General features: G+C 49.4%; 1 protein-coding gene across 1 annotated transcript; it reads left to right on the top strand.

Annotated features, from left to right (window-relative positions):
• Positions 1-969: 969 nt before the first annotated feature.
• EIF3F (eukaryotic translation initiation factor 3 subunit F) lies at positions 970-10,551 on the top strand. The gene is made up of 8 exons (XM_008265642.5): positions 970-1,370; positions 6,367-6,437; positions 6,687-6,766; positions 7,201-7,338; positions 8,930-9,021; positions 9,459-9,595; positions 9,716-9,829; positions 10,325-10,551. The coding sequence occupies exons 1-8, from the start codon at positions 986-988 to the stop codon at positions 10,400-10,402; spliced, it is 1,095 nt and encodes a 364-aa protein (XP_008263864.1). The 5' UTR covers positions 970-985; the 3' UTR covers positions 10,403-10,551.
• The last annotated feature ends 1,141 nt before the right edge of the window (positions 10,552-11,692 follow it).

The following is an 11,692-nucleotide window of genomic DNA, read 5'->3' as shown; positions in this document are numbered from 1 at the left end:
GCCAGGGCGTTAACCCACCGTGCTACAGCGCAGCCCCCCCCCCTTTTTTTTTTTAGTTTCCCTTCTCTTTAAGGAGACATGGTCTTCCATTTCCCTGAGCACTTATAACATGTGATGACATTTTACCTCGAGGCTTCTTAGCATCTCCTCTGCCCCTATTTATTTATTTTTCCTCAGCGAGTCACAGAGTCCCTCAGTGCCAGTCCTGCTCTCACTTGCCATCGTGCTGTTCTCTATGGAGCTCAATGTACTGCAATCAGGCAATCGGCTTATTGAATTAATTAACTTACTGGCACTTTAAGACACTGTCAAAACCAAAGTCCTTTTAAATTTTTCATTCATTTTTATTGTATTTGAAAGGCATACGAAGACAGAACTTCCACCCTCTGGTTCACTCCAAAATTCTCACAACAGTCAGGCCTCAGCTCGGCAGAAGCCAGGAGCACAAAACTTCATCCTGATCTCCCACGTGGGTAGCAAGGACCTAGAACTACTACATCTGCCACCTTCAGAGGAAGCAAGAAGGGAGCGAGACTCGGACCCGTTCCCCTATGTGGGCTGTGGGCTGTAAGCTATGAGAAGCGATGTCTTGTCTGTCTGACCAAACGCCTTCTCCAAAAACCTGTTAAAATGTACTTTGGCCAACCACCATCCCGTGTCTAAACACAAATTGCGGCCTTTGCGCTGCTCACTAGCTCCACCTGGCGGCAACGCCGAAGGTTGCATTTAATTTCTCTCCGAACGCCGACTCAGAATGATTCGGAACTATTTACCCCGGGTCTCACTCAGTGCGCGCCGAACCGGAAGCAAAGAGCACAAACTCCGGAAGAAATTACAAGCACCAGCACCTATTAGCGTCCCGAAAAGTGTCATCAATAACCAATAGGCACCAAGGAGTAGTTCACGTGATGTATATTCAGCCTATGGAACGGCTAGTACTCAACAACTCTTTCCCTAGCGCTCATGCTCCTTCTTTCTCGACAAGATGGCCACCCCAGCAGTCTCCGCGAGTGCGCCTCCTGCCACTCCAGCCGCAACCCCGGCTGCAGCTGCCGCTCCAGCCTCCGCCCCGGCCGCGGCGCCAGCGCCAACGCCGGCTCCAGCGCCGGCTGCAGCTCCTGCCGCGGGAGCGGCTCCGGCCGCAGCCGCAGACCCTGCGGCGGCGGCGGCGGCTGCGGGTACGGGCCAGACCCCGGCCTCCGCACAAGCCCCCGCGCAGACCTCGGCGCCCTCGCTGCCTGGTCCCGCGCTGCCAGGGCCCTTCCCCGGCGGCCGCGTGGTCAGGCTGCACCCGGTCATTTTGGCCTCCATCGTAGACAGTTACGAGAGACGCAACGAAGGCGCTGCCCGAGTGATCGGGACCCTGCTGGGTGAGTGCTCAGAGGAAATCGTTCCTGTCCCCGTCACCTCTCGTGTCTGTCGCTCCCGGATCGCCTCCCTTCGGTCTGGCGTCCCTCTTCCCTCTGCTCCCGTCACCGTCGACCCCTCACTGCTTCTCCGCCCCCCAGGGGGCTTGACCGCCTCCTCCCCCTCTTGCCGGTGGTACCCGCTTGGAACGACATGTGAAATACAGTAGTTGCCGTGTATTGCATAGACATCATTTTTAACCTTAACGCATCAGGTGTCATTCTCCCCACTCCGCCTAAAAATGAGCTCGGTGCCGGGTATGAGATCGAGAACCCTTGACTCCCTAACCGGATGGCCCCGTATTTGTCTCCTAACCACGGGCCAGATGTCTTTGTTTTTCAGGAGTTTGCAACGAGTTTTCTAACCGTTTGTTAAAGGAATAGGAGTTCTGTGAAAATATTTCTCTTCCAACAAGTAAACTACTTTTGCTGGAGCCCACTTAGGAATAAGATTTTGCTTTCCTGAGCGTGATACTCTGGCCTTCAGTCTCCCAGAAGACAGGTTCCTAGTTTGAGAAATCTTATTCCTCAGTGCTGTCTCTAATTTTGCATTTAAGTAGTCATTCCCTGCCTGTATTCCCAATTGGAGGAGTAGGTATTTTTTGTTAAAGTGAGTTTGTAAGACGGAAAAGCCTTAACAAGGGATTGTTGATAATAAATGTCTTTCCCCAGGGGCCACTGGTCCCATCCAGTTCATTTCCACTCTGTAATGGGTTTGCTACACTGCTGTGAATTTACTCCACGTGCATCATTTCTTATTCTTACCCTTCACCATGTAATGCTCCTCACACTGTACAATACAGTTGATGTATTACAAAGAGGATAAGATTTGTAGGCAAACTCTACCAAATATTACCCATGTGCCTTGGAGAAAATTACCTAATTTAATTCCTTTTTGAAGAACCAAATTATTCTAAATTATCTAACTTTGCTGGCACACCATTACACACAGCCGTTTGCATCCACTATGTCGGTTCCACACCGCCCCTAAAACACACATTCTGAATGTATCTTTGATGGTATAGCGTTTTACAGAAACCTAAATTGATTCATTCATTATCTTCTAAACATGGCCATTTCTTAAGTTATTTAAGGAAATGATTCTCTACCCAAGGCTTATGTTTAGTGGCCCACATGTTAGAGTAACCACCTTCAGACTGGCTGTAATCTCGATCCTCAGATCCTCAGCAGACTGGGCTCAGGGTCCAGGGCTCCCCATGTGATAGAGGCAGCGCTTAGAAGAATGAAGCAGCCAGTGCCACGGCTCACTTGGCTAATCCTTCGCCTGCAGCGCTGGCACCCTGGGTTCTGGGTTCTAGTCCCTGCTGGGGCTCCAGATTCTGTCCTGGTTGCTCCTCTTCCAGTCCAGCTCTCTGCTGTGGCCCGGGAGTGCAGTGGAGGATGGCCCAAGTGCTTGGGCCCTGCACCCCATGGGAGACCAGGAGAAGCACCTGGCTCCTGGCTTCGGATCAGCGCAGCATGCCGGTCTTAGCAGCCATTTGGGGGGTGAACCAACGGAAGGAAGACCTTTCTGTCTCTCTCTCACTGTCTAACTCTGCCTGTCATGAAGCATAGATTTTTTTCAGTGGGAACTTAACAGTTTTCTCAGACATTGGAACATGAAATGTAATCTACTGTAACCTTAAGCTGAAGATAGAAACACACATGAATACAGTGTGTAAGTGCTCTAATAGAAACTTGTTATAGTGTGGAAATGCTGAAGACATAAGTGTTTCAGAAAGTTGGGAAAACCATCACAGAAAATAGGACACTTGAGCTGGGCATTAAAGCATCTGTGATGTGTGAGAGCCTGGTAAGACCCCTGTCTGAAGGATTCAGTGTGAGGAAAATGAAGGAGAGAGAGGATTTGTGACGAGAAATGAAACTAGCACATTGAGGAGCCATCAGAGGTATTAAATAACTGCAGGGGTCTAACTGCTGTGAAGGGTCGCAGGGAGCTGTGAGAAGGTGGGGGCTTCTTGGGGGAATGTCTTGAGCACTAGGCATTTCAGGTAAGACTGAGAATTAAAGATTATTCTGGCTGCTGGGTAGAGCGTGCGTAAGAGACAGGCTTTGCTGTGCATGGACACCAGGTGATAGAGGTTGTGCTGGTATTAGGGAAACACGGGTAGAGCAGGCAGAAAGGTGTGGGATAGTTGAGAGACAGGAATTAGGACTTGGTGTAACCAGAAGTGAAGAATTAGAGGAAGCGTCAAAGATGACTCCTCGATCTTTGATTAGATGTGGAAGAAGAAACAATGTAGAGATTGCTTTCAGTTTGGCATGTATTTCTTTTGCGATACCCCCTGAGCATTCCAGTGGAGTGTGAGGTAGGTAATTTTAGTATTATGGTCTGGAGTGCAGGATGTGTGGACAGGATGTCAGCTAAGGAATTAATGTCATTGGGTTACAGAGTTGTCATGGGCACCATGAAAACCAGTGAGATCAGCTAAAGCAGGAACTGGCAGACTGTGTAATGGGCCAGCCAGTAAATATTTTTGGCTTTGTGTGTAGTTGTCACAGCTACTCAACTTTGCCTTTATAGCGAGAAAACAGTTGTGCATGATACTTAAGTAAACACACTTGTGAAATTTTTTTTGTAAAGATTTATTTATTTTATTTGAAAGGCAGAGTTACAGAGAGACAGAGGCAGAGAGAGAGAAAGGTTCATTCCCCAAATGGCCACAATGGCTGGAGCTGCGCCAATCCAAAACCAGGAACTTCTTCCTGGTCTCCCATGTTGGGCCATCTTCTACTGCTTTCCCAGGCCATAGCAGGGAGCTGGATTGGAAGTGGAGCAGCCAGGACTTGAACCGGCGCCCATGTGGGATGCTGACACTGCAGGCAGCGGCTTTACCCACTACACCACAGCACCAGCCCCATACATGTAATCTTTTATTCATAAAAACATATCTAGGTCAGAGAAGACTGGTGATGTGGAAACCCATAGAAAAGAAAGTTTTAAAATAGAGGAAGTAGTCAAGTCTTTTGAATGCTGATGAGAAGTCAAATAGATAAAAGATTTAAATCCAGTGAGTTTAGGGACAAAGTTTAAGCTAAGGGAAAAAAAAAACTAAATAATTGGAATTGGACAGACTTTAGTGGATACAGGCAACATTATGATCTGTGGTAGAGCCGAAAGCACTTGAAGCCAGAGCTGGGTGATGCTGGTAGATTAAGAGATGGCAGGGCCAGCATTGTGCAGCAGGTTAAGCCACCACTTATGACACCAGCATCCCATATTGTAGTGCTGGTTCAAGGCCCAGCTACTCTGCTTCCAGACCAGCTCCCAGCCAATTCACCTGGGAAGACCACTGAACATGAGCCAAGTACTAGGTCCTTGCCACCTATGTGCAAGAGCAGGATGGAGTTCCTGGCTCCTGGCTGTGGCCTGGCCCAGCCCTGGCAGTTCAGGCCATTTGAGAAGCGAGGGTCTCTCAAATAAATAAATCTTTAAAAAGAAAGAAGGGAGAGAGGGAGGAAGGGATATAATGGGAGTAAAAGTGTCAGAACTTCAGAACTAAAAGAACAGAAGTTTGTGGTGAGAGACTGACAAGTAGAGAATTTCTGGAGATGGTAGGCTTGAGGCTATGACCACGGACCACATGGCTAAAAGAATGTACAAATCAGTGTGGTGTAGTAGGTTAATCTTCCACCTGCAGCGCTGGCATCCTATATGGGTGCTGGTTCAAGTCCTGGCTCCTCCTCTTCCAAAACAGCTCTCTGTGATGGCCTGAGAAAGCAGTGGAAGACGGTCCAAATCCTTGGGCCCCTGCACCGGCGTGGGAGACCTGGAGGAAGCTCCTGGTTCCTGGCTTCAGATCGGCTTAGCTCTGACCGTTGCAGCCATTTGGGGAGTGAACCGGCAGATAGAATACCGTTCTCTCTGTCTCTCCCTCTCACTGTCTGTAACTCTACCTCTCAAATAAATAAGGTCTTAAAAAAAGGAATGTACAAATCAAGCTCCCTAAAACTGCTCAGACTAGGCACTGTCTCAGTAGACTGCATTGACTAAAGTTTTCCTGGGGGTAGGCATTTGTTGTAGTGGTTAAGATGTACATCCTGTTATCAGAGTGCCTGGTACTCGCCCCTCCCATGTCTGGATCCAGCTTCCTGCTAATGCACACCCCAGGAAGCAACAGATAATGGCTCAAGTACTTGGGTCCCTATCACCTATGTGAAAAACCCAGATTGAGTTCCAAGCTCCTGACTTTGAAATGGAATGAAAGGGCCGGCGCTGCGGCTCACTAGGCTAATCCTCCGCCTAGCGGCGCCGGCACACCGGGTTCTAGTCCCGGTCGGGGCGCCGGATTCTGTCCTGGTTGCCCCTCTTCCAAGCCAGCCCTCTGCTGTGGCCAGGGAGTGCAGTGGAGGATGGCCCAGGTGCTTGGGCCCTGCACCCCATGGGAGACCAGGAAAAGCACCTGGATCCTGGCTCCTGCCATCGGATCAGCGCGGTGCGCCGGCCGCAGCGCGCCGGCCGCGGCGGCCATTGGAGGGTGAACCAACGGCAAAAGGAAGACCTTTCTCTCTGTCTCTCTCTCTCTCACTGTCCACTCTGCCTGTAAAAAAAAAAAAAAAAAAAAAAAAAAAGAAATGGAATGAAAGTAAATCCATACAGGCTTTAGAGACCTTGTTGGTACTTCTGCAGATTCCATTTCATGGAGATGGTCTAGAGTGCATAGAGGTCTGCATAGGGCTGGTAGCGGAAAGTAAGAGGCAAGAAGAAACCTTGGGAAGGAAGGATGAGCCTTATTTGGTGATGGTCAGCCTGAAGAATTGGAGGTCATTGCAGAATCTCAGTTCTCTGGAGAATCCTGGGCCCAATGACGCTGAACTTGGAGCTGCTGAGTTCAGTTTGGTGTTCGGTGACTTAGAGGATACTTCCAAAAGCATCTGAGGAGTCGGAGGCTGTTGGGAGTCCAGGATTATAACCCCTGTCTCGTTCTCTCTCTCACAGGAACTGTTGACAAGCACTCAGTGGAGGTCACCAATTGTTTCTCAGTGCCGCACAACGAGTCAGAAGATGAAGTGAGTGGGGTTTGATCTGTCCTGCAGTGCGTGGCTGTTCACTGGCGAGGCCTCCCTCGATGCCCCTCCCATACAGCCTGTTGTGCTCATAACTGGAGCTCCTACAGCCAAGGGGTCTCTGCCATTCACATGTATTTCTAGGGTCTCTCGTTTTGGGGTGACCTCTGTACTTTTACCCAAGTTTTGTTTTGTTTTGTTTTTTCTTTGGAGTTCTGGCTTCTTAGCTTGCTTTTCTGCCTTCTCTCTTAGGTGGCTGTTGACATGGAATTTGCTAAGAACATGTATGAATTGCACAAAAAAGTCTCTCCAAATGAACTCATCCTGGGCTGGTAAGTTGGGGATGGGGGTAGGTGGGGAGTCTCTCAGTGATAGCCACGGTCTTTACCACCAGACTAGATCCTGCCCTCCCTTTTTGGAGTCAGAGTATTGAAAGTGTGTTTTTTCAAGGAGCTATGAATTAAGTTTGTTTTGCTGGCAGTTCTGATCTTGTGAGGCCAAGAATATCTATCTTGGATTGTAGCTTTTACTGTGCAAGTTTTATTTTGATGTTGTTGTTTTGCCTTGCAGGTAACTTGCAGTTTTTCAAAAGCACTAAGTCAGCCTTGGGTTGGATTTGACAGTCGTGTATATATTGTCTTTGGCATTTGGTATCACTAGGTGTCACTATGATGGGGGTATCTCCTTAGAGACACCCATGCCACCCTTAGATTTGGTATTGGTGTCACATGCAGACATGAGTCCATACGTCTGTTCCTTTCTGCAGGTACGCTACAGGCCATGACATCACGGAGCACTCCGTGCTGATCCACGAGTACTACAGCCGGGAGGCCCCTAACCCCATTCACCTCACTGTGGATACGAGTCTTCAGAATGGCCGCATGAGCATCAAGGCCTACGTCAGGTGAGCGCAGAATCTCAGGGCGTAAAATGCTCTCTGGTTCCTGCTGTGCCTAGGTGACCGCCCCACCACCACCAGCACCAAGCAGGTTTAATTCCTTCAGTATCTGGCTTATTGCACTCTCAGCACTTAGCATTGGAAAGGTTTTGCTCTGAAACTAGATCTGCCACCATAACCTCCATTCACTGACCCTGCCTACTCCAGGTTTGCTCTTGGCCGGTTTCAGATGGAAGCGGTTCGGTATTTGAGCAAGCTGTCATGTTTCCTGTCGTCTTCTCCAGAGCCTCACTGTCCACACTTCCCATGGCCTCACGTGGTTTCCTTCTCACGATCCTTCCCCACGTCCACTACTCTTCTGAGATGCTTTTTAGTTCTTCTTTATCCCTAGAACTCAGCACAGCATTCAAGGTGGCACAGAGTAGAAGATGGCTATCTTTATTTTTAACACACCTGTAAACTCAGGATTGAATGCAATTTTGGTGACAGTAATAATACAGTCTTAGCATGTTGGGCTCACAGGCACTTAAAATGCCAGCTATTGAAAGGCCCTAGGGCCATGCTGAAGAAGCTGCTGCGGGAGGTGGAAGAATTAAGTCCCCTCGTTAGAGGAAAGGCGCCTCTTACACTGTTTAACTTTTTTTTAATTTTACTTGTTTATTTGAGAAGTAGATTTACAGACAGACGGAGAGACAGAGAAAGGTCTTCCATCCACTGGTTCACTCCCCAAATGGCCACAATAGCCCGAACTGGGCTGATCCAAAGCCAGGAGCCAGGAGCTTCTTCTGAGTCTCCCTCTCGAGTGCAGGGACCCAGGTGCTTGGGCTATCTTCTGCTTTCCCAGGCAATAAACAGGGAGCTGTATTGGAAGAGGAGCAGCTGGGACTAGAACCAGTGCCCATATGAGATGCTGGTGCCGCAGGCAGAGAATTAACCTGCACCACAGCGCCAGCCTCTCCACTATTTAACTTTTTGCTGTTTCTGTGTCTTACACTGATGCAGCCAGTATACCATTATGCAGTAGGACAAAGATGGTGGTTGCCAAGTCCTTACATGCCAATTGACAGACAGCTGAGCTGAGTGGGCATTCCATTCGGCTCTAGCCATTGCCTGATTAGCTTTCCAGATATTCCAGTCTCCTCAAGGTCCAGTGGAAAGCGTGGAGTTCACATGGTAAAGGCAACCCCTTTGGAGAGTACATACAGCACCCAGTCTAGTCTTGGCCGGCAGAAGTCGGTTTATTTCTTCAGTGTTGGTGAAGAGCTCAGTCCCAAGAAAGCTCCATCTCCGTCTGTCTCTTCTTTGAGTGCATCGGTGCCTGGGTAGCCAGCTTTACAGGAAGTCCCACGTCCTGTCCTCAGCACTGACATGCAGTGTGTGGAGAGATCCTCTAAGGGGACCAGGCCCTTCCACAGTCTGAGTTCCCTCTTGGACACCATGGAATTGGTGTGTGGAATGAACTAAGGGTAGAGAGTGACTTTTGCGCACGTGAGACCTCTGGGGTTCATGTGGTCTTAGAGCCTTTGGAGCTGCACTCCTGCTGAGACCTGGAAACCCTCTCACGGGCCATCTGTTTATTTTCACGTCTCTTCCCCAGCACTTCAATGGGTGTCCCAGGGCGGACCATGGGAGTGATGTTCACACCTCTGACAGTGAAATATGCCTATTATGACACTGAACGCATTGGAGGTGAGTGGTTTCCCAAACGCTGCTTAGAGATCTGGGCATTTTAAGGGGAGGGGTTACTGCTCTAACAGGATGAAGGCCTCGGTGGTTTAAAGAAAAACCACTGACCTAAGGATTAGGATGACTGGAAGTCACAGTCATCCTCCTGTGTTAACAGCATTCAGGAGTTATGTGAGAAATTGTTGGAGGTGGGAAGTTATAGCCTCATGAGACACAAAGCAGCCATTAGTGTGCTGGGTGAAGGGGTGCCCTCTCTCAGCAGGGGGGAAAGTTCATAGGGCAGAGCAGGGAGTCTGGGGAAGCTGACCGAGGCCAGAGGAAGGTGAAGGCAGAGTGAGCAGGGAGGTTAGGGACCACCTCTTTCCAGGTGGCATGACTGAATTCTCTGTGTCTAACACACATCACCATTGCCACCACCCCTCTGCCACCCACTCCCACAGTTGACCTGATCATGAAGACCTGTTTTAGCCCCAACCGGGTGATTGGACTCTCGAGTGACTTGCAGCAAGTAGGAGGGGCCTCCGCTCGCATCCAAGATGCCCTGAGCACGGTGTTGCAGTACGCAGAGGATGTGCTGGTGAGACGGGGAAAGGGGAAAAGCGATCCACTGCACATCACGGAGGGGTCTGCTGGTGATGGGCAGTGCCCGGTGGTGGGAACTAACTGTGCCTCGTTGACTCTTTGTTTCGGTGCGCAGTCTGGAAAGGTGTCAGCTGACAACACTGTGGGCCGCTTCTTGATGAGCCTGGTTAACCAAGTGCCCAAAATAGTTCCCGACGACTTCGAGACCATGCTCAACAGCAACATCAATGTGAGTGCCGTGCCCAGTCCTCTGGGCGCCTGGTCTGGTCCCTACCCCCAGCCTGTGCACACAGATGTAGAGGGAGCTGGGTGGGATGCCTGGAAGGGGCTTCACCCCTGGCCCCTCGCAGACCAGAGAGGAAAGAAGGAGGCAGTGGCTCACGTGATTAGAGAGCCCCTTCTTGTCTTCTCTTCATTCCATTGCCTCTTGTTACCTGAATCCATAAGAAACTAAAATTCACAGGTTAACGAAAGTGTAATTTCTTATTTGCTCCACCTGTGTTTACACACCCCCTGTAGTCCTCTTGTGAACCTCCGCTAACATGGGTCTCACATGTAAGTCTAACAGAGAAGAAACTTCTCCAGCGTTTCCTCCCTGTCTTCTACCTTCAACCCTGACTGAATCCCTCCTTGTTGTCATTTACCCAGGACTTTCCTCACACTGATGTCCACCATGGGATGGGCCAAGAACTCAACCAACCCACTGTGTATTCTTTCCTTCCAGGACTTGCTGATGGTGACGTACCTGGCCAATCTCACACAGTCACAGATCGCCCTCAATGAGAAACTTGTAAACCTGTGAACAGGCCTCAAGCAGCACTCCTGCCAGTCTGGTGTCAGCCCTGGGACTCAGAATGAAGTGGAGGAGAAGCAGTGTCTTGTGGTATTGAGTCACCTGAGTCAGTCCACTGCTTGTGACTAAATAAACATAGCCTACCTTTTGTAAATGAAGTCCATCTTCTGTGAGTTTATTGCCCGCTGCAAGGAAGAAAACGGTTCTAGAGCTCACACAGGTACCAGGAGGCAGAGCGTGGTGACAGTGTTCAGTGTGACTCAGCGGCGGTAGTTGGCATCCACAGCCCCAGCCACGTTTGCTGCTTCTAAGCCCACCAGATGGCCGCCTTCACGCTATTTTCTAAGGGTACTCTGTGCCTCTCTTGCCTATGATCAGAGCCTCTGAGAAAGTTAACTTTTGTCACTTCTGCTCCGTAGCATCTTGCGTGGATGGCAGCACAAAGGGTTGCCTTCTGCCAGTGCTGGAAGTACCTGCAGATGTGCCAGAGAGTGGGAGGAGAGGAAGAGAGGATGGACACAGATCTCGGGCTGGGCCCATGCTGGTAGAAAGACGCCCTCTCCGTGGTGAGGATTAACTGCTTTACCAAATTGTTCTTTCGGTTTTCAGTCTTAAAAGGTGTCCGCTGACATACCCTGAGTCATTCTTGGTGAATTGTGTGGTTTCCATGGGAAATGAAAAATGAGAATCCATGGAGAAGAAGTAGCTGAGAGAATTGAGTGCCTGCTCTGGGCTAAAAGTAGAGTGGTCATTGCCTCAGGATAGGATGGACCTGTGCGCCATGGTTCAGGGAAGCAGAATGAGGATTCAGAGGTTCAAGTTTTAAAAGATTTCCCAAAAACTACAGGAAATTCTCAGGAGTTGTCTGTAGCTTGAGAGCCGCCTTGGATTTTCTTGGCGCTGCCAATGGCTGAATCGAAGCCACTGGATGCCATTTCTCAGAGATGAAGTGTTTGCCTAGGTCAGCTCAGACATCCCTCCTCTGATATCCTGGAGTTGTGCCTGGGCACTGTGAGATAGCTTGGATTGAGAAGGAAACAGTGATTCAGGGACTCGAGGGTTTGCTACATACTGCAATGAAAAGGTTAATGAAGCCGATGGAATCAAAGAGGCCTGTTCCTAATCCTGGTCTTGAGATGTGTAACTTAGGAAGGACAAATTCTAGCAGTGTTATGATGTGGATCATAATAATACATAGCCCATGAAGGGTGTTGTACAGATACAGTGAATTATAAATGCCAGGCCAACTTGGCAGAGAATCCTGCCTGACCCATAGCATAAATAACAGGAGTTCTTATA

The sequence above is a fragment of the Oryctolagus cuniculus genome, chromosome 1 (genome assembly GCF_051225735.1).
Source record: "Oryctolagus cuniculus isolate XC-2025 breed Fujian yellow rabbit chromosome 1, ASM5122573v1, whole genome shotgun sequence".
Classification (NCBI taxonomy): domain Eukaryota; kingdom Metazoa; phylum Chordata; class Mammalia; order Lagomorpha; family Leporidae; genus Oryctolagus; species Oryctolagus cuniculus.
Note: the sequence above shows the minus strand (reverse complement) of the source record. Positions and strands in the feature narration are given on the sequence as shown.